We start from the raw sequence: 23,126 nt of genomic DNA on the forward strand, positions 1-23,126 counted from the left end.
AAAAATTAATATATGTAATATTTTATTTGTTATTTGTCTAATTGTAATATGTTTGTTTTTATGATTATGATTATTTGAGTTATTTTAACTAATATCATTTTGTCCTCTTAATAGGTTATTTTGGTATATAATTGTTTATCATTATAGAAAGTGCGACCCCAGTGACAATCCATCTCAACTCCGCCACTGCAGTCACTACCATACAAGAACCAAAAACATATAGAGCAACTCTCACCAACCCACAATGGCACGCAGCTATGAAAGAGGAAATCAAAGCTCTTGATGACAATAACACTTGGGAGTTGGTACCTAGACCACATGAAGTCAACATCGTTGGTTCACAGTGGATTTTCAAAACCAAACTAAAGGAAGATGGTACAGTAGATAGACTCAAAGGTCGCCTCGTTGTGCAAGGATATGGATTTGGGGGCTCTCAAATTCGTCCAAATTTGAGACTCTCAAATTGCCCTCATCTTCACCGTCCATCTAATCCAAAGATAGCAAATAAGACACGTGGCCTGTCTAAATTTAGGGTTATTTTCCTTTTACAATTTCAAATTTCAAACGCTGCTTCTCTCTTCCAACGTATCCGAACCCCTGCTTCTCTCTTCCTTCATACTTTCCGCTCGGCGCTCAAGGATTCTCCATCTCTTCTCACGATGAAGACGAGATGCCGTCTCGACCATTATCCTTCTCGAGAGAGGCGATATTAAGGGCTCTCCATCTTGACCATCATCTTCCATCTTGACCATCATCTTCTCCGACAGAGCGAGGCAGGGCTATCCATCTCGACCATCGTCTTTTCGGACGGAGGCGAGGCAAGGGACTTTCCTTCTCGACCACCAACTTTTTTGACAGAGGTGAGGTAAAGGGCTTTCCATCTCGACCACAATCTTTTCTGACAGAGGGGAGGCTGTCCATATCGAGTACCATATTTTCCTTCAGAGGCGATGCAATTGTGGTCTTTTAGCTCTTCTGATGGGTTAATCCTTTTGTTTGATTGTATTTGCTGGGTGATACCCATTCCAAAGACCAAACTTTCTTTGTATTGAACGAATTTATCTGTATGTACCAATAGTGGTTTTAATCTCAAATTAAAAATTGCTGAGTTACTTTCCTTTTGTTTGATTGCAATTGTTGGGCGATTTATATTTCTAGATGACAAATTCCTTTTGTTTGATTGCAACTGTCGGGTGATTTCTATTTCCACTACTGCCATTACTTTTGCTATTCTTGTCTGCTGTGTTCTTTAGTGAACATTATGCTTGTAGCTTGTATTTGTTTGCAGTATGAAATCAAAGCTTGTTACAACAGATTTGTAAACTTATAGGACAATGATCATTCTATCAATGTTATGTCCAGATTACAAAAGAATTGTAAAAAAAGCATTATAGCATCCTTTCCAATAAGCATTATATCATTATATACATAAAATGCCCACAAGGCAATACAATATGAACAAAGCATAACATCCTTTTACAAAACTGAATCCCAACTATCAAAAATGGGAAATTCATATCCATTCATTTCATTTACAGCAGCAAAATAAACCAAAATCTTTAGCTCATATTAATCTCCACTTCAGCTACTGCAAATCCATGAAGTCATATGGCGATTGGGAGGATTGAATAGCACCATTAAAGATTTGTCCCTGTAAAAGTTGAAACCATGAAGTAATTTGGTCCACGAAGCTCACACACATAATATAAACTCACTGATAAATTTTTTTATTTATGTATATAAACTCACTGATAACAATTCCAAGAAACTGGTTCCAGGCCTATGCACCACAGGAGATTCAAATGTTGAAATTGGCATTGATGGTTGTCCTTGCATTTCCATGTTATTGGTTGGAGTTTGAGAACAAGACGCATCGTCCTGCATAAACATTTTTCAAGGTTAGTGTCAATTTATGAATAACAATAATAAAGTCTAATATGGAGGATATATGAAAAATAAAACATATACCGTGGATATATTTTTTGAGGTTCTTTTTCCCTTTCCTTTTAGTTGCCTCTCCAGAAAAGATAAAGGTCGTTTTCCACCCTTACGATTCACTACTCGCTTCTTAATCCCTTTAATGTTCCCCATTACAGGTTGAGATGGTTGCTCATTCTGAGATGACTCACGTATAGTATCCTGTTTCATTGTCAACTGGTTATCAACTTTCTTTTCCAGCTCCTCCATTGTTGCCAAGACCATAGCAAATATCTCCTTATCTTCACTAGCTCGTGATGCTAATCGTACCATCCTTGGACATAAACTTCTATATCTTTGTGTAACTTGAAGATTAACATCTTCAACAATAATTTGTCCCTCATCTTCAGTATAACCACTCTTTGCCATTCTTGTCCATCTTTTCAAAATGTAAGCTTCGGGAATGTATTTTACATCAAATCGATCATAGACCTTCAACGCATGGCAACATAAAATTCCAAGACTTTCAAACAAACCACAGCTACATGAGATTGTTTTGTCTTTGGGATTGAACAATACAACCCATTGTCCATTTGATTTTAAAAGGCTAATTTTGTATTCCTCTACTTCCTTGCTATTATCCGAATATACTATGGTTGCTGCAGATGCACGATCAAGCTGTTTTTGGAATCTCTTAAACATGTTAGCTGTGTACACTTTTGAAGCTTGTTGCAACATAGGTGAGTTTTTGTAGGCTAATGTAGGTGACTTTTCCCTTGAATCAAAATCAGCTTTCAACTCTTTATGTCTTTTGTCTTGCACTACCCTCTCAAAGTGACCAAAAAACTTGGCGATACTAACATCAGATTGCAAATTATCCTTCACATCACTACTCATACTTTCACTTGCTTGAGTACTCCTTGACCCCAAAGTAAATATGTATTTCAAGTAGCATTTAGCCCACTTCTTCTTCAAGCAATAAATTCCCTGCAACCAACTATTTTCATGAGTGTTGTATTTATCATTCATGGCATCCCAAGCCTCTTCAAATTCAAAAGAATTTTCATAGTGGAACATGCACTTCGCAAAATCTTCCAGAATAGTAGAATCACCCCTTTGCAAATATGCCAAATGCTTAATGGCATTTTGCATTATGTGCCTGACGGATCGAGTTTAACACAAGATGGGGGGTGAATTGTGTCCCCAAATTCCGATTGGAATCCCTTTTTAAATTTAAACAAATTAATGACAATTAACACATAGCACACAAATTTGGACTCTAATGATTATCCTAATCAATATTCAATCCAATGCAAGATGTGATACAATATAGTGAATGACCAAATATCAAATAATCAAGATTTGCACAAAACAGATTTTCAAGCAACACACTGCACACAGATTTTTCAACTCAGGTTTCACCTATCAAATGATGTCAAAATGCAACAAAATTTTATATGCAATGTCACAACACCTTAATAAACACTATATCAAAATTTCAGATTAAAATTCAAAGTTTAAGTAAGTCTGCTAATCTCGGACAGATTAGGGTTTTGAAAATCCTGCAGTTTGAAACAAGTAGTAAATATAAACAAGTAAACAAAGAAATCAACACAGCGATTTATAGTAGTTCGGAGACCCTTCTCCTACGTCTACTACCTAGATTCACCAACCTAGGATTTTCCCAACTCCACTAAGGTGTGGTTTTAAGAGACCCACAAAACTCCTTACACCAAGGGTTTCTAAGAACTCCCTCAAACTTCAATGTTTACAATTTCCCCTAACAAAGGGAATTTCTCAATGGGATTTTCAGCCAAGGTTCTCACAGGTTACCTCAAAGGTATTTGGTGTGGAACTCTCAAGATTACAACAACACTCTCAAGGATAGGATTTTAAGAACAAGAGAGGTTTAGATTGTAAGCAAACAAAGCCTAAAGGATATAGGAACTTCCCTTTTGCAAAAGCAAGAGTAGTGAGAAGTCCTTGATTGTAGAGGCTTGTATTGGAGAAGATTGTTGTAGCAAATAGCAAGAAAGCTTGATGATTGATGTACTTGATAGCAAGAGGTTTCTCTCAAGGATAATTTTCAATTTGCTTCTCCAAGTTGTATGAAAGGGAAGATCCTCTTTTAAAGGCAATTCTCCCCTATGCTTGCAGCCATTGGATCAAACTTCAAGAGTTGATCTCTACCATCCATTGCAGCTCCTAATCTTGTTCATTGATGATTTGAGCAAACAAATCTCCACCATAGAGCATATAGACGTTGGAAGCTTGAGAGAAGTCAAGTTGTACCTTTCTTCCATAAATGTTGTCACAAGCACAACCCTTTGATCAATGTATGTCTTCAAATCTTGACCATTCAAACTCTCTTTAATTCTCAACCATGGATGTAGATTGTACTATGCCATCTTGTCCCTTCATTTTGAATCAAAGACTTCAAAAGTGATCTCTTAGTCAAGGATCTTGTTTGATTGCACCAACCTAACTTTCTTGGTAGCACATGTCTTGAGTGAAAATGTCAAGGATCTTGTTTGATTGCACCAATCCTAACTTTCTTGGTAGCACATGTCTTGAGTGAAAATGTCAAGGATCTTGTTTGATTGCACCAATTCTAACTTTCTTGGTAGCACATGTCTTGAGTGAAAATGTCAAACAAGAATATATCACTAATGATAGAGAGGACAAGGTTTGTCCCACACATTTGAAAAGAGTTGTATCTCCATGAAGACCACAACCAATAGCCTCAATGTTTGATTCATTCAACTTGATTAAGTGCCTTAGTGGAAAGTTGGCAAATATAGGATTTTTCATAGTTTCCTAGAGCTCCAAGCTCATTCTTAGAAACAAGACTTCGACCACTCTTGAACATACTGAATTCTGAGCCATATGAGACCACAATGATGATTAACCTACAAGGAAATAGGAGATAGAACTCCCCAATTGCATGTAAGCTCAAAGAGCTTCATATAGAGCGCATAGGTTAATTATATTAGAAAAACAACCCAGAAAATTTATATTACTGCATGATAAATCATTTTATATGTATTATAATGTCCATGTAAAATTTCATAACAATCGGAAATCGTTTGGTCACTCAACCAAGCAATTAGATCACTAATAGTGAAACCGATAAATTCTAAGTGTAAATTCAAAGTCATTTTGCAAACTCAGTGTAAATGACCTTTTCTCTTGAACTTTACTAAATCAAATATGTTCATAGTGATGAAACTAAGATGCACACGAAATTTCATTTAAATCGGAGTTCATTTGGTTCACCACGTTCACAAAGAACACATATGCACAAAATTAGGTAAAACCTAGTTTTGGCGGAATTTAAGCATATGACCAAATATATATGTGATGCATTTAATTTCTCATGATTATAGTCCTAGAACATATATTAAACCTTCATGTGCATGTGGTTCAAGTTTCAAGTCATTTGGACCTAAGTTGGTTAAGATATGATAATTGGAAAATTGATGCTCTAACTTAGTCCATGTATGTTTGTTTTCAAAACTTAATTTCCAGCACTATCTCAAAAATATATAGTCATTTAAATTCAATTCATATAAATCAAATATTGCTTTAATGTTTCATTATCATTTATAAATGATTTAATATCATCAAAATTAGACATATAGGACCATAGGTCCAACAGTGCCAACTGCATAAACCATGAAATGTGTTTGGCATCACTTCATTTATTGCCTTAGCCATTGCAGCATCTTGATCTGTAAAAATTGTTTGAGGCATTTTTTCCTTGTGTGCAGCTAAAAATGTCTTAAAAAGCCACTTAAATGATGCTATTGTTTCATCATATAGAAGTGCAGCCCCAAAAACTATAATACCTCTATGGTGATTAAAACCAGTAAAAACAGCTAGAGGTCTCAAGGCTTTGTTAGTACCATAGGTTGTATCAAAAATAATCACATCACCGAAGTAAATGTAATCAATAAGCATTCTAGAATCTGCCCAAAATATATTCGTAATTTGTTCCTCATTATCTAACTGAACAGCATAGTTAAAAGAAGGGTTTTTAATAGTCTCATCCTGAAAATACCTGAGAATAGAGCCAGCTTCACCATACTCCATATCCTTTTCCCTTTTTGTTCTGAGGTAGTATTTTTGATCATCTTTGGTGAAGCCAAGGTTGCTTCTCCCACCAGCTTGTCTACTCATCAACTCATGTGCCTTCTTAAGCTTAATGCCAGCACTACATGCCAAATCTATCTCAAAACCTTGCACCTCAGAGATGTTTCTTTGTGACCTCATCATATATGTGGTGTTTGCTAGATGTAGGAGATGGTTATGGTCAGCCACAAATTCATAAACCCTATACTTTCCACTATCCTGCACCAATGAAAGAGACAATTTCACAGGACAATTGGTTCTTGTCTCATCTCTATGACTATCGGGACTGAGTTGACGTTGGTCTACTCTCCGCACACCCTCTTTTGAGCACACAAAACCCCTCGTAGTAACCCGTCCATCTTTTTTACTTTTATTCACAAACGCTTTTCTAACAGAGAATCCCATATGTTTGCCATAATCAATCCAATAATTCCAAGCCTCGTCGAGTGTGTTAAATTCCAAACCAATTTCAGGAGTCAAATTGCCTTTATCAGAGATCACATTCATATTCAATACCTATAAAAACAATGCCAAAAAAAAACAATGAACTCTGAAAAAGACCAAACAGAGATCACATTCATAATAACAATAACACAGCAAATTTTTCTTCAAAATAACTAGCCCATAAAGGATATTTTGAAATTCTCTTATGCAATAACTGTTGCGAGAACAATTTTTTTTGGGCTTTCGTTTCCTTTCCTTCGCCCACCCTCCTCCCCCACAAAGGTAGATACAAGATGCACAAATACTAATTTCGGCACATTTGAAGCAATAACACATTAGAAAGGACGAGAGTAAATCCATTGTACTTTGTGAATGTTATTCCATCTAATTATCAAAAAAAAAGATAAAGGAGAAACATACTCAGATATAGGAGGGAGAGGGCACAAAGTGATCTGAAGCCAACAGAGTATCCTCCAGCAAAGGATTTCATGGAAATTTTGTGGAACGGGACGAGAGAAAACCTATCTACGTTTTGGGTCTCAAATTTGGACAAATGTTTTGCGTGGGAAAAATCCCTCTTATTTTTCATGAATTTTGGAAATATTGAGGCCACGTGTCTTATGTGCTATCTTTGGATTAGATGGACGGTGGAGATGAGGGCAATTTGAGAGTCTCAAATTTGGACGAATTTGAGAGCCCCCAAATCCCAAGGATACTCTCAAGTAGAAGGACATGACTATGAGGACATATACAACTCATTAGTCAAACCAACCACGATCAGACTTGTTCTTGCCATTGTTGTGTCATCAAAGTGGAATTTGAGGCAATTAGATGTGAAAAATGCCTTTCTTCATGGATACCTCAAAGAAATAGTCTACATGGAATAACCACCTGGGTTTAAGGATGAAAAACTTTCGTCACATGTGTGCAAGTTAAAACGTTCTCTCTATGGACTAAAATAAGCGCCAAGAGCATGGTTTGATAGATTATCTCAATTTTTATTACATCTTGGATTTTGCTGTAGCAAGCTAGTCTGATTCATCTTTATTCATTTGTCATAAACATAACACTACTACACTAATGTTGATATATGTCGATAATGTAGTGATTACAGGAAATAACCAAACATATATTGAGGAGCTCGTCCAACAACTAGGTTTAGAGTTTGCACTAAAAGACTTGGGAAAGCTTCACTATTTTCTAGGCTTGGAAGCTCGCTACTTTGACAAAGGAATCTCCATCTCCCAAACAAAATATACAAAGGATCTCCTTCAAAGAGCAGGACTGCTAGAGAGCTCTCACTTCAACACTCCTATGGCTCTAAAATCTAAACCAACACCACAAGACAATAAAGCAACAAGAGCAACCGAATATAGAACTCTTATTGGAGCACTTCAATACCTCACATATACTAGGCCAGACATAGTCCAAGCAGTGAACAAAGTGTGTCAACATATGCAAACACCAAATGAAGGAGACATGAGAGCAGTCAAAAGAATCTTACGCTACCTCAATAGGACTCTACACTATGGTATAACTTTTTTAGCACAAAGTACTCACAAGTTGAATGCATTTTGCGATGCAGATTAGGGAGGATGTCAAGAAACAAGACGAAGCACATCTGTCATGTATATTTTCGGGAGCTAATTGCATCTCATGGACATCCAAGAAACAACCTACAGTCTCTAGATCAAGCTCCGAAGTAGAATATCACTCCATGGCATCAACCACGACAGAACTCACTTGGATCACCTTTCTCCTTCGTGACATTGGAATCAAATTGGAGCAACCCCCAAATTATTTTGTGACAACCTACGTGCTCTACATATGTTCGTGAACCCAATATTCCATGCTCGCACAAAACACATCGAGATGGACTACCACTTTGTTAGAGAAAAAGTAGCAGTTGGGTAACTAATCACAAGGTTTGTTCCTTCCACACATCAACTAGATGATATCTTCACAAAGCCTCTTCCCAAGCTACCTCTCAAAAATTTTCGAGACAAGCTTGGAGTACACTCACTTGCTACTTCCAGCTTGAGGAAGGGTGAAAAGGACAAAAATAATATTCAGCAACAATCAAGCACAAGTCAACTTCCAATAAAGGAAAGAAAAGATTGTTTTCTTAACAATCTCGCTGATTTGGTGGCTATTTCCAACTATATCACACAATCAAGGTTAAAGCTATTCAACTCATGATTTCATGGCATTTGACCGTTGTTCATTATTAGGCCATATTATATTATACTCATCATTTTAGGTATATGACCATTGCTTATTATTAGGCATATTAGTTTCCTATTTTTGGTGATTTGATTTCCTAGTATTAAGGAAAGCAAATGGCTCTCTTACAATTGTTAGGGTTTCTTGTGTATATATATAGGTTCCTTGTAATGATTTAAGTAAGGAATGAAATCATAAGTTTATTTCCTATATTGGGTAGCCTATCTAACTCAAAAGCTTAAGCCAATGAGTTGGGCCTCCCTCATGCCTTATAAACCACACACTTTCTTTCAGTTTTTCTAATGTGAGACTTTGTGTGGGTTCCAATACTCCCCTCACACACAAGTCACTTAAATCCTATCCCACTTATTACATCGAACTCATGCTCAGAACTACTCATCCACTTGTCACGTCTTTGCGTGCTCAGAAGTGGTGATACACATGTCATGGTGGTGTACTCAGAGATAGGAGGCCTCAAATCTTATTTTTACAAGCCACTTTTTCGGGCCTTAAACACACATCCCCAACCGGGCTCCTATACCATGTTAAAAATTTGGATCGAGGGTGAGCCCATGTTATATGGGCCTAACACATGTGGGTTTACTTGGCAATGGAGGAAAGCCCATCTAACTCAAAAGCTTAAGCCAATGAGTTGGACCTCCCCCATGCCGTATAAACCACGCACTTTCTTTCTATTTTTTCAATGTTGGACTTTGTGTGAGTTCCAACACAAACAAAAGACAATGCCCAAGAAAAACAAAGCCATGCGAGCTTTTTGTCCAAAACGGACAATATTGGTTTGCACTGTTTGGGCTAGATTTTCTAACAATGATAGAGGTTGCATATATTTATGCCATCCCTGAAGTGACTTGACATACAACCGATAATATACCACACAAAATGTCACTACAATGTGCTAATCAAATAAACTAGTAGCCATACAAAAATTCTCCTATATGAACCAACTTTGGGAACTGGTTGTTGGAGAATTGGTTTAAAGTCGTGATCCCTAGAAAACTAGTTGTCGGGATTGACCTCTCCAGCAACTAGGTCTATGGTGAAATCCTCCATCAATTGTAGTAAAAAATTGGAGCCCATATCCCCATTGTAAGATAGTGTCCGCTTTCCCAAGTCCAATTATATGCCAAACTAATTAGAGAGCTTACATAGTCTTCTTTTTCAGGGATCACGACTTTCAAACACATCTTACTAAGTTAATGTTACATATAAGTTACATACAAGCTTATAGCATGTTTATTAAATATTTATTTTAGCGACTTGAGACTTTACTAAACAAATTCTTCCTAACTTGTGGGCCGGGTCAACCAAGAGTCACACAGTCACACATGTACAACCTACATTCAAGCTAAACAACCTCTCCCTAATACATTTTCTAAGCAACACCAATGTACTCTCTTGCCCAAACCTGACAATGGTTATGAGATTTATCCACTTTTCCAAGTTCAACTCCAAGCCCAACCCATTTGTAAGGTATTGTATGATATTCGAAATCCAAACCCAACCCATATGATGAGATCCCACATCGGCTATGAATGGAAGGAGCGGCTAGTAGATAAAGAGTTCACACAACCTAACACAGTATGATTGGTCTTTTGGGCCTAAGTGAGGACGTTGGGCTTGAAGGAGTGAAGAAGTGAGGGCTTTGGCCCAAAGCACACAATATCATACTATTGTTGGGCTTGTGGGCCACGCCGAATCTATCCAAAGTCCAACTCAATTTGTCGGAAGGTATAAAGACCTTCATCACCATCACAAGGCTTCAAGAGTCGTCTAAGACTCATGGGTTTAAAACACGTCTTAATAAGTCAGAAACTCATAGGCTTAGAACTTTTGTCAATAGTATATGTATGGAAGCTTGGAATAGATCATCTGCTAGTGTCAATGTGGATATCAAGCACTGTTTTTATCGCAATAGACTTGTTTGATTATTTTTCCTTGTCAAATGTTAGAATGCTACTGATTTTAACAAGAAAGGAAGATATAAGTCAGTACCTCTTGCGCTTGCTCTTTGGAGTAGTAGAAGATGAAGGATTATTATGCCAGTTCCTTTTTCTTTGGTTAATGAACCAGTTAAAAATATTTAAATTTTCATAGATAAATTGATAAGAGCAAAATGATTAAAAAATAATTATTATTTTAGTTGAGAGTAGTTTAGACATATCAACCCATATCTTATATTATCGTTTTGTCTAATAATAAACCAAACATTGTATTGTATAAGAATTATACTATACAAACTTAATAGCATATTTTTTTCAAACACTGGATGAGATTAAATTGTACATCAACTTATACAATGATTAACAAAATTATACTATCTTACATGGAGCTCCAAATGGAGCATAATAGTATTATTTTTTAATTATTTTGTATAAGAGTATTAATTAATAATTACTGATAAGTAAAGTAAAGTAAGATTTAATTTTATAATCAACCAATAAAGTGTTAGTAATTTCATAAAATACCTCCACACTTTTAAACCCTAATCCTACATTGAACAATCAATCATCACATGCGTTCCACGGAGTAATTAAGCCTCCCAAAAAATTCATTTTCAGACTCACAACAATTTTCATTTGAGTCGGGTCATTAAGCCGGGTCGCCACACACAACAAAGCCCAATAGAAAAATAATATAAGCAAGTACAAATTGTCATAGAATTATTGAGATAATATAAGCAAACACGAGTTATTATTCCAAGTATATATGTAAGCAGTCCACACCCCAGCTGTTGTAACAGCTATATGGTTACACACCAAGGTTTTATTCCAAATTTATAGAAACCACAAGCATACATACATATCTATATAGATAGATAGATGGCGAGTGGCAACACCATAGCAACTTCCTCCTCCTGCAATTTGGAACAAAAAAGGTATTTTAATCCTATGAATGCATGCAATATTTTCAATCAAATTAAGGGGAGTTCCTGAGTGTGCATGACAACTTTTGCAAGCAAATCTTGTTTTCCAAGAAACTTACAATAGGGGACAATTTTCCAGAGCTGGTTAGGTGCACCACCATTCCACTTCCACATCTGAACTGTAGAGCAATCGTTGACAATCCCATCTTTAGCATCCAAATTCAGCTGAACATCCTTAATCATCCAGGCAGGACTATAACCATTACCCCAGGAAGATCCATCCGTCCAAAGTAGAGCCTGGTCAAGATTACAGGAGTTGATGTTCGCCAGCTCCACCTGCGAGCAAATGATGAAATTGAATACAAGTGGTGGATTCTCATATAACAAAATAGAGCACGCTAGCTACCCATACATAACATAATATATATATATATATATATATATATATAATAGAGCGCGCTAGCTTGGTCATTAATAAAGCTTAGTCAGTAAAAAAGAAATATGGATTCAAAGGAAAAAAGTAATTAAGTAAGCTGCTGCAGTATTGATTCGTACTGGTTTACCCTCTGCAGAATGTTTCAGGGCCTGACCAGTAGCTTTATTAACTAGAGCAAATGCTTTGCGGCCATGTGTGTCCACCTTTCCCTGGGCATATTTCTCATCCTTGCGCCAGTGCTGCAACAACAATTTCATAAATTGACATACACATCAGAACAGAATGCATGTTGATTAAGCTTAGATTTCTAAAAAAAAAACAAAAGAAATAGATCATTAATTGATTTGGAACCCAAAAATCATGAGCTGTAAATTTTGGTATTCATACAGACCTGACATTCACATGAACCAGCGCGAGCAAAAACCACCTTGCCATTTCTGATGGTTAAGTTGTAGTTGGGGTCTTTCATGCAGATCACCTTGACATCATCCATGGTAGTAACTTTGTAAGGAGATATTGGACAGGCTGCCAATACAACGAAGTAAACAGTTAGGACATTGTAGGCTTCGTAGGTTCATGACGGTTAGATGGACACGATAAACATAAATATGATAATACTAACTTGATTATACATACATTTATGTATAAAAGAATTTATTGAAATGAAGGCAACGAAAGCAAAGCAGAAGAGTGAAAAGAACGACCTATATGGAAATAACCGAATTTGAAATGGCTTGAAGAGGGTAGGAGGCACGAGGGTCTATATATAGTAAGCGATTGTAATTTTTTTGTACATGGGGTCCGAAATAATTTATAAGAAATTATATTCTTCTTGTACGTGGGGCCCAAAATAATTTATGAGAAATTATATTTGGTTCTTTTTAAAAAAATTTTTAATAACCGAGGAACTTCCCAACTCAGCGTTATGGAAATGACCTAATATGAAATGGCTTGAAGAGGTTAAGAGGCATGAAGGTCTATATATAGTAGGCAACCTGTAATCTTCTTGTACGTGGGGCCTGAAATAATTTATGAGGAATTATATTTGTTCCTTTTTTCCTTGATAACCGAGGAACTCCCCAGCTCAGTGTGGTACTTGTACTCGTAACCTTCTTGTACGTTGGGCGTGAAATAATTTATGAGGAATTATATTCGATTCCTTTCATATATAATTTAAGAAAAATTATATTCGGTTCTTTGGCGACTTGTAATCTTCTTGTACGTGGGGCCCGAAATAATTTATGAGAACTTATATTCGGTTCTTTTCATAATTAATTCAAGAGGAATTATATTCGTTTTTTTGACGACTTATAATCTTCTTGTACGTGGGGCCCAAAATAATTTATGATGAATTATATTCAATTTTTTTTTGAAAACCGAAGGACATCCCAGCTCAGTGTGGTACTTTCTGACACCTGAGTCACATCCAAACCCTCGGGCCGCCAACCCACTCTCGCAAATGTTTCTGATTTACAAAATATTTGATGTCAATACAATCTTATGTTAACCAATAGATGAATTCAATAGAATATAAAATTATAACAAATTAAGTTATAATTATATTCCAATTAAAAATATGATTTTAATTTAAGAATACTTGATAACTAATATATAATATCAACAGGCGAGATGAGACCAAAATGTACGTGCTGAAAATGTTCTCAATAATGGGTCAAAACGATTGACTACTCTTTGTAGTAATTTTATAAAAGATGAATGAATATCAGACCAATTAGGAAAAAAAAAATTATAAAATATATAATAAAATAGTAAAACCCAAAATTAAATATAGAAACTCAAAAAAGTATAAATTTATGTGAAGTCTGTATTAATAAAAAACGGAAGCACTACACATCGATAAAATAAACATGTGGCATGCTTATGTGGCTTTTTTATTAAGGTTTGTTTATTTTTTTTAAATTTATGTGGCATGCCTATCTGGCTTGCCACCTTGATTATGCAACTTTATGGATGGAAAAATTATTGACATATATCATTTTGGAATAAAAAAAAGTAAGGCAAAAGAAGAAGAGACGCAAACAAAGAATATGACATACAAATATAAATAATATTTAATATCGAATATAAACGTATTGGGATTCCTTATCCTGTTTAAAAAATAATAATAATAAAAGATCAGGTATCGGCAGGGTTATCATGTAGTCATGTTATTTTGCTTTTTCTCCAAGTGGACGTGATGTGCTTCTTTTTTTTTTTTTTGTGGGTCCCGCATATCAATACTAGGAATCTGAACGTTGAAGTGGTCCTAGTATTCATTAGGAAATATATAAGCTTATTTATTTGAAGAGAAATTTTATTTGCACACCATTAAAATTATACATTCATACCATTTACTCCAATATTATAAATTTGTACTAAAATTTTAATGTTTACATCAATTACTCCAACATTATAAGATTAAGATATTAATCATCGAGCTTTTGTTCCCAAAAAAAAGACACAAACTTGGTGATGAAGAACAATGATTTGACGTTAAAAACACAAGCCCAATACAGAAAAGTATGCCAATTTATCTGGGTTGTAGCCAAAAATTGGATTGGTTTGCAAAAGGGTGCTTGATTTTGAATTCAAGGAACTCAAAACCAAAGAGAGGAATAAAGAAATTTAGGCCATGAACAATAAACGATATCTTGATCTTCTGTGATGTACTCATTGTTGGGGTTGTTACTCCTTCTTATAGTGACAAGCTGAGTGCTCAAGTGTTGAAAATTATTGCTTGTTTTATCTGTGTAATTGTACCTTCTGTGTGCAGTGATGGGTCATGAGATAGCCTACTCTATTGGACAGTTTCACGTAACTTGATGTAGGTCTGGATCAAATTTCAAGTATTCCAGCTCAGCAGATATGGATTATTTGTTACATGGACTTTTGCGACTTTTGTCGAATATTAATTTAGAGTTTTCTTTTATTAGAAACTATCTGTATAGGTTTTACATTTTCTAGTTTCAGGTTTAAGGAAACCCCTTTTAATTGAGTTGGGTAATTGATTCCAACTTAGGAAACTAGAATCATTAGAGATTTGAAGTCTTAGGTAATTAGGGTTCCTGTGAAGATATAAGTACTTGATGTCCAAGACTTTCAAGATCTATCGAAGTTCTTGTTCAAAATACAAGGCTGATGGAGTGTGTTACTTGTTGGTTCTCAACATTGATACTCTGGTTGCGGCCAGAGTTTGACCAGCTAATGTATTTGTTGGGTTTAGAAAACATACACTGACTATTTGATGTACTAAGGTATCTTAGGTAAGATCCTGTGTAATATTTATGCACATAATGGATTGTTTTCAATGTTGGTTGCTTGATAGATTCGAGGTTTTTCCTTGCTGGATTTTCCTAGTTATTCTGGTGTGGTTTGACTGTTGTTTAATCATTCCGCAAGTTCCATTAGTTTGACTAATTATTCTTGAACAAGAACGAACTTTCACACATCATCGTTTAAAAAACCAAAGAAAACTATATTGTTTATCATTCCAAATTCTCAGATAATCGTCACAAACTAATTTTGACATATACAATAAGAATCACTCTAATCGAAAAAAGATTCAATTCCTAATTTTGAATTTATGATGAAAAAACCCCTTAAATCTTGGAATCCTAACATGTCAAAAGTAGAATCAGAGCTTTCTTGCACTTCGAATCGTCTTCTCTCTGTCTTTGTCCTGTTCAAACTTCAAAGCTCGACACAACACTCTCGAGGAGGAAGCTTCGTATGGTCGGTTAATAACACCGATAATTAGTACTAATACTCATAACAGTTTTAATAATTTGATTGATTGATTGAATAGAAATATTTCCCTCAAAATCAATCAATAATTTGATTGATTGAATTGAATTATTTCTTTTATAATTTGGGAACGGTATCAATACACAGAGAACAAACGAAAATAGAAATCGAAAAACAAGACACTAAGGGCGTGTTTGGAAATGGTTTTGCTTTTTCTGTTTCCAAAGACTGATTTTAAATTTAGATTTTAAAAAGAAATTTAAGAAATAAAATTGAAAACAAAATTCATTTGACAAAGGATTCTGCATGGAGAAAGAGAAAAGATGAACGAATTTTACAAAACATCAAATACTTGTTTTGGTTTTTTGATTTTTTAAAATCAAAAATGATTTTCAATTTTACAAAATAATTTCTAAACCCACCCACCCACCCAAACGAATTTTTTAATCCATTTTAATTTTCAAAAACAGAAAACTGTTTTGATAACTGTGACCAAACACACGCTAAGATTTACAAGGTTCGGCCAATTATTCTTACGTTCTTGGAGCTATTTTAGTGAAAGAATATAAGCATAGGGGCTCTAGGGTTACAATCACCATTATATACCCTAACCCTACTTAACCAGTTGGGTCGAAAATTACAATAAAGCCCCAAAAAAAATTTCGTGGGGGCAAAAGCCTCCCGAAAATTCACTTTCAGTATCCGCACAATTATCTCTGGTGGGTCATCAAGCCGGGTCATCGCTTACAAAACAGGCTTCATACTAAAATCCCAACAAAATGTGCATCAGCCAATTAAAAATAATGACATACAAATTAACTTGAAAAATACAGTCGAATCCAACGGGAGGATTAAATTTGAAAGATGGAATAGAATCCAGTCAATGTGTTGTATTGTATCGATAAGATCGGCTGGCTAAAGATAAACAGGAGGAGAAAAAACGTTGAGATGAATTTGTGTGTGTCAAAAGCTGCTTTGGGATTCCTTTATTCTGATAAAAAAAAAATCGGGTATCAGCTATTCTGCTTTTTCAAACATCAAATCATCAATCCTAGGTAGGGATGATAAAACTCTATCCGATCCGGATAACCGAATTTATTTGACCCAAATTAACTTCAGTTTTTACGTAAGTTATAACTCTGACATATGGGTCAAAACACAAATATTTTGTCTTGTTTAACATTGGTTCCGGGTCCAAATATAGAAATCTTATCTTATTTACTCGTTCGGACCTTAACTCGGATTAGATTATTGTCTAATTAACTTGTCCGGATTTAATCCAATCCGGCTTTGGTCAATTAAGTACAGTCGAAATCCAATCCGGATTAGGGTCCGGGCAAATATTTCATAAACACGTGTTATTGTCCGACCCGTAACTGATTTTTTTGACATCCCTAGTCCTTGGCATCGGTTCTCATGTTTTCTTTTTCTTTTTTGTTTTTTTTTTTTTGCATTTTCTCAACGCTGACGGGATCTGGTTCGTTTAATTTTCATTGTGGGTCCCAAATATCAATCCTAGGAATCCGAACATTGAAGTGGTCAGTGGTTAAATACAAAAATTTTAAATGGAACATCTATTCATTAGGGAAAATTTGGGGTGTATGGATATCGGTATGGAATTGGCTTTCTAGTTTCTAACAAGTGAAGAGAGGCATGTTATGTAAAAGCCAATAGCTACTACCCGTGGGTTACGTTTTGTACCCCATATAAGATAGTATAATTTTGCTGATGTATAATTTAATCATATTCAATATTTGGAAAGAATTCAGTGATTATATTCTTATTATAAAGGGAGGGTAAGAGTGAGGGTGTTTTTTTTATCATTGCATGTTAGCTCTTTTTCTAATGCTGTAAATGTTTTCTATTTTGTTTCAAGTTGATACGGCGTGCTTGGGTGGCCAAGATTTTTGTCGTCACTTGGAGTTACCAGCTAATCATGCTGATGAAGTTAAGCTCAAAGTCTTCTCATCCCCAAAACTTTTGTATAAACAGGTCTCGTCCTATTTTGATGGGCAATAAATGAATCATATGGCTAATTGACATAGGCCATGAAAGCAAATTTGGAGCAAATTACAACTCAAAAAAAGAAAAGAAAAGGTAGTCCTTCGATTCTTTTTAGGTGACCAATGACACAAATTGCTGGTTTTAGGTGACCCAAGTCAAGATCCACCCAAGCAAGTTGGTAGAAAATGAAATAAATTGTTGGTTTTAGCTTGACCCCAAGTCAAGATGCAACCAAGCAATTTGCCAGCTAACGTAAATGATAGGTTTTAGCTTGACCCCAAGTTAAGATGCATTCAAACAAGTTGCCAGCTAATGACAAGATAGGGTTTGCCTCTCACCATAGACACCATAGGTCATAGGAATGTAGGGACATGACCTATGAAATCTTGTTCGATTATCCACTATTCTTAATAAGTTTTCATTGTTCGATTATCACCGAGGTTGAGCAATCTAGAGGTTCTCGACTTAAGTTACAACACATTTGATTCCAGCATTATATCATCTCTGAGTGAGATTTCTTCTCTTAAGTCACTTTATCTATCCGAAAATGAGATGACAACACCAGCACATAAAAATGGTAAGCTTAAATTCCTCAGATTTTATAACTTTTAACAATGCACTGTTCTTTTTGTTTTTGTGTATGTCCACTTGTTTATTTCATTTAAACTATGGTAGATTATGGAAGATTAGCGAGGTTGAGGAATTTGGAGCTTCTCGATTTGAGTTTTAATTTTCTTGGTAGCAAAATCCCCTCATCTCTATGTGGTCTTTCTTCCTTGAGAGTGTTAAATCTCACAAATACCGGACTGAATAGAACAATTCATGCACATGGTATGTATTCCATTAGTTTATGTTACAACAAAAAAAAGTAGCGACTATTATTGCAGGCTCTAAATTTTAGTTGTGTGTTATCTTGGGCAGAATTTAATCATCTGATAAACTTGAAGAAGTTGGGTATGAATTATAATAATATTGAAAGCTTTGGTTCTTCACAAGGTATGAGTTCATGATCATTAATCGTATTTGTTAGGAAAAACTCTCTAGGACACTTGGACTTATGTACAAATAAAATAATGTAAACTTTGAACAGGTGCTGACAGATTGTTGCCGTTGAGTACTCTAGAGGTCCATAATTTGGAGGGTAACCTCTTCACTGACACTGTTCTTTCTTCCCTTCGTGGGCTTTTCCAACTCAAGTCTCTCAATTTAGCCTTCAACGAAATGGCATGGGCATTCCATGTCAGAGGTTAAGCCTTAATTACCAAACCAGCACCAATGACATCGGCTATTTGATCAGTTTAATTTATTTGTTCTTCTTTATTCAGAGTTGGAATTGTTAAAGATGTTAGGCAATTTGAGCACACTGGAATAGTTGTTCCTGTATGATTCTGTTCTCTATCAAGATTCACTCTGACAAGGTTATTTTCTCTCCTTGAGTATATTTGCTTTTCTCATTATTATCTATAGGTAGCTTGATGTGCTAATTATATACATATAATTGTATATCATTTTCCATGAAATCTTTCATTGTTTAGAGTCGTTTTGGGATTAATTCTACCTAAAGAGTTGTTATTTGCACATTTCAGGTGTCGGGGCATGTATTAAAGAAAATGAGCTGAATCGAGTCGAAAAGGGAGACTTCTAGAACCAGTGAACAAAACCGATCGATCGGTCTTCATGTCCGATCGATCGGACCACAATTAAGCCGGAATAACAATGAGCAAATCCGATCGATTGGAGGTAAAGCCCGATTGATTGGCCAGTACCAGTTCACGATTTTGAAGATCTCTGAATGCCCGAAACTACCCCAAACTCATGTGGGCCCAGTTCAAAACGATACAGACTTGTTAGAAAAACGACTCTGGGGTTTTTGGGAGTATAAAAGGGTAGATTTCAAGGGTTTTGGGGTACACAACATTTGGAAAGAAACAAGGGTTTTGGGAATCTCTCTACAACAGCCATTGGAGCTTGAGCAAGGGGATCCAGGGGTTTCTCTTTATTTCTTTCTTGTTCTTGTATTTAATGACTGCTATTTTGGATCTTGATTTGTATTCCTTGGTTATGAGGAACTAATCCTCTAACTAGGGGTCTTAATGGAACCCCTCTTTGAAGATTGAATGAAATTGGTTTATTGTTCTTGAATCTCTCTCTTTATTGGTGATTCTCTGTGGGTGTGCTTATTACTTTCAAATGCTTCATCACCATTTGGATGACTTTATGCCTAGGTTGAGATCGGAAGGATATGCTGAGGGTTGCAAGAATCCCTAGAGAACATAGGTTGCATGAACCATAGGAATATAGGTTTATGACTTATGCAATCGTTAAATGATTTCCACTGCTCTTAACGGGTTTTTGATATATTAATCCGAGTGTTAGGAATAACAGGGATTTATATTGAAAATATTTTCGGTGTATCTAGGAATAGAACATTGAATATGTTGGAAAATCGATTGTCAACAATTAGATTGAGAATTGAGAATTAATGGATTAGTGGAGTTCAATTGGATAAGAGGAGGTGAAATTAGAAACCCTAGTGTTTGACTCTCTTGAAAACCCACTTCTTTGTTTGTTTGCTTGGTTGTTTAATTAAACTACCAATTAGTTAGTAATTTCTTAATTACTTGTTTTAGCATTAGATAAAACACATCCAAACAATTCGTCTTTCCATTTTAGTGTGATAATTACTTGGATTGATACTGAATTGAATTTGCCAATACATCCTCGTGGGAACGATACTTTATTCACTCTTTATTACTGATGCGATTTGTGCGCTTGCGAATATTTCACATCATAGCTCAGTAAATTATAAACGTTGGAAATTATTTACTCTGTAGGTTTGTGCCAATTGAAGAACTTGAAGAGGCTTCATCTCAAGTACAATTTACTTGAGGGGACGCTTCCATAATGTTTGGCCAACCTGTCATCTCTTAGGAATTTGGATATCTCCGGTAATCAACTCACCAAAAACCTTGACTCCACTCCCATATCCACTCTCCTGTCCATCGAGTCTCTCTCCCTTGGAAATAACAACTTTCAAGTCCCAATATCACTCCATTCATTTGCAAACCTTTCAAATCTTAAGAGTTTGCTCTGCTAGGAATGTGACTTAATTGTTGACACTGTTCGTCAAATTTGGACTCCAAAATTCCAGCTTCAAGATTTGGATTTGTCAAGTTATACACCAAAGAAATATAAGGTAAACCTTCCAAACTTCATCTACTACCAGTATGACTTGAGATCCATTTCTCTCTCTATTAACAACTTTGGTGCAGTGTTCCCGTTGTGGTTATTTGAAAATAACACAAGATTGGAGAAGATTTTGATGACTGATAACTCCTTTCGGGGCTTGTTTCCATGTCCATCTCATCCCAATCCAAATCTTTCTGTGATGGACATATCTCAGCATTCAGCTGCAAGGTCAAATTTTGACAAACGTAAGTTCAATTTTTCCAAATCTAACGAACTTAATTTTGTCTGAAAATTCTTTTCAAGGCAATATCCTGCTTAGTTTGCATGATATAAAGTCTTTAGAAGATCTAGATATTTCAAAAGAATAATTTTTCGGGTCCTCTATCAAAGTAGTTTGTCAACCAGTGGTCCTCATTATCATTTGTGAAACTAAAAAACAACAAATTTTATGGTCATGTACATTGAACAAGTTTCAACTCAAGTTTACTTACGTATCTACTGTTGGATAACAATACGCTTGAGGGGAAGTTACCTGATTTCTCATCCTTGAACTCTCTAGTTTTGTTGGGATATAAGTCATAACCCCTTCTCTGCAGGCAGGATTCCAAGTTGGATATCAAAGTTATCATATTTAAGGATAAGTTCTATCTAATCATCAATTTTAGGGTCCTGTTCCTCGAGAATTATGCAATATGAATAATCTATAATTTTTGGATCTCTCAAGGAACAATCCTTCTGGCAATATTCCACCTTGTTTCATCAATTTAACACATAGAGTTCGTTCATTTGCACAAAAAAAGCTGTCAGGACCACCGTCAAATGCTTTTATGAGCTTTGTTGAGATAGCGACTCTAGATCTTAGAGATAACAACTTCCATGGCACCATCCCAAATTGGATCGTGAACCTCTCAAACTTGGGTGCTCTTCTATTGAAGGAAAATCATTTTCATGGTGAAATTCCTATTGAGTTATGCCAATTAACCCAATTAAACTTCTTGGATCTTTCATTGAATAATTTTTCAGGTTACTTGCATCCTTGTTTAGGTAATTTGACTTTTGGAAACCAAAATGGCTTTTCAGCTTCAGAACTCTTACAGGATTCTAATGTAAATGAGGTGATAGAGTTTGTGACGAAGAACATTTTCCTAAACCCTAAATCATATTCTATCCTTACTGAAATGTATGGGATTGACCTCTCTAGCAATCAGTTATATGTGTGGTGAAACACCCAATCAATTTGGAAACTTAAGTAGGGTCAAAGCGCTAAACTTGTCACACAACAATTTGATTGACCCGATCCCAGAGACATTCTCCAACTTAAAGAGTATAGAAAGTTTGGATCTTTCTTACAACTACTTAAATGACCAAATTCTCCCACAGCTTACGGAGTTGAACTCTCTTGAAGTGTTCACCGTGGCACATAACAATTTGTCAGGACCAGTTCCAGATAGGAAAGCTCAATTCGGGACCCTTGATGAAAGCAGTTATGAAGCAAATCCTCGTCTTTTTGGACCTCCATTGAATAATAGATGCAATGAAATCGATTCTGAATTGCCAATTCCAAATGAATTTTCAGGTGAAGGTGATGATGATAGTTTCATGGACATATTTGTTTTCTTCATTAGTTTTGCGATGTCCTACATTATGGTACTGTTGGGAATTGCGATAGTGTTTGTCACGCCCCGTTTGGGGTGGAGTCGTGAGATATGAAAAATACACATACAAATTAGACAGACATGGAGCAACATTATAGAATAATGACGCCAACTTGCACAACAACAACAATGGTCCTAAAGAGGACTCCAATGGCATTAAGCCTCCAGAAACATAATTCAATACTACTATAGTAATTAAGACCTCAACGGTCCACATCAAACAGATCCAACAAAACAACTCACTTAATCAGAATGCTAGAGCTCAGTGGTCAATATCACAGCGGAAACAAAACAATAGCTCAAGTCAAAGGTGACTGAGATAAAGTTCAACAATTTAAAACGTTTAACAATCCTAACTAAAGGTAAGGAAACAGACATCTAGTAAACACGGGCTACACCACACTGTCACGCCTCCGGCAGCCGATCCTGAACATTTTCCTGACCTGAGGGGGGGGAAAGGAAAAGAAAGAAAAGAAGGCATGAGCGAAAGGCCCAGTAG

General features: G+C 35.8%; 3 protein-coding genes across 3 annotated transcripts; 1 reads left to right on the forward strand and 2 right to left on the reverse strand.

The window, feature by feature from the left end:
- Positions 1–2,033: 2,033 nt before the first annotated feature.
- On the reverse strand, positions 2,034–7,167 carry LOC119997870 (protein FAR1-RELATED SEQUENCE 5-like). Its single transcript, XM_038845097.1, has 2 exons — positions 5,978–7,167; positions 2,034–2,904 (listed from the first exon to the last, which is right to left on the reverse strand). Exons 1-2 carry the CDS (start codon positions 6,553–6,555, stop codon positions 2,889–2,891), a joined length of 594 nt encoding a protein of 197 aa, XP_038701025.1. The 5' UTR covers positions 6,556–7,167; the 3' UTR covers positions 2,034–2,888.
- A 4,286-nt stretch (positions 7,168–11,453) lies between these two features.
- On the reverse strand, positions 11,454–12,840 carry LOC119997928 (ricin B-like lectin EULS3). The gene is made up of 5 exons (XM_038845164.1): positions 12,740–12,840; positions 12,427–12,560; positions 12,155–12,274; positions 11,719–11,935; positions 11,454–11,590 (listed from the first exon to the last, which is right to left on the reverse strand). Coding segments are annotated over exons 2-5 (441 nt in total). The 5' UTR covers positions 12,529–12,560; positions 12,740–12,840; the 3' UTR covers positions 11,454–11,588.
- A 4,504-nt stretch (positions 12,841–17,344) lies between these two features.
- LOC119996953 (receptor-like protein 15) lies at positions 17,345–22,803 on the forward strand. Its single transcript, XM_038843732.1, has 13 exons — positions 17,345–17,390; positions 17,656–17,771; positions 17,929–17,980; positions 18,199–18,360; positions 18,459–18,614; positions 18,705–18,779; positions 18,874–18,979; positions 20,618–20,657; positions 20,881–21,200; positions 21,697–21,890; positions 21,996–22,087; positions 22,353–22,619; positions 22,726–22,803. Exons 1-13 carry the CDS (start codon positions 17,345–17,347, stop codon positions 22,801–22,803), a joined length of 1,704 nt encoding a protein of 567 aa, XP_038699660.1.
- The last annotated feature ends 323 nt before the right edge of the window (positions 22,804–23,126 follow it).

The sequence above is a fragment of the Tripterygium wilfordii genome, chromosome 4 (genome assembly GCF_013401445.1).
Source record: "Tripterygium wilfordii isolate XIE 37 chromosome 4, ASM1340144v1, whole genome shotgun sequence".
In the NCBI taxonomy this organism is placed as follows: domain Eukaryota; kingdom Viridiplantae; phylum Streptophyta; class Magnoliopsida; order Celastrales; family Celastraceae; genus Tripterygium; species Tripterygium wilfordii.

Excerpts from the sequence above, each read along its gene's own strand:
- LOC119997870 (XM_038845097.1), bottom strand. The coding sequence starts at position 6,555 with ATGAATGTGATCTCTGATAAAGGCAATTTGACTCCTGAAATTGGTTTG.
- LOC119997928 (XM_038845164.1), bottom strand. The coding sequence starts at position 12,528 with ATGGATGATGTCAAGGTGATCTGCATGAAAGACCCCAACTACAACTTA. Across the intron at positions 12,275-12,426 it reads CTGGTTCATGTGAATGTCAG|CACTGGCGCAAGGATGAGAA; the intron begins GTCTGTATGAAT and ends TTGTTGTTGCAG. Across the intron at positions 11,936-12,154 it reads ATTCTGCAGAGGGTAAACCA|GTGGAGCTGGCGAACATCAA; the intron begins GTACGAATCAAT and ends ATTTGCTCGCAG.
- LOC119996953 (XM_038843732.1), top strand. The coding sequence starts at position 17,345 with ATGGAACATCTATTCATTAGGGAAAATTTGGGGTGTATGGATATCG. Across the intron at positions 17,981-18,198 it reads GGTAGAAAATGAAATAAATT|TTTTCATTGTTCGATTATCA; the intron begins GTTGGTTTTAGC and ends ATTCTTAATAAG. Across the intron at positions 21,891-21,995 it reads CGTGAACCTCTCAAACTTGG|GTTACTTGCATCCTTGTTTA; the intron begins GTGCTCTTCTAT and ends ATAATTTTTCAG.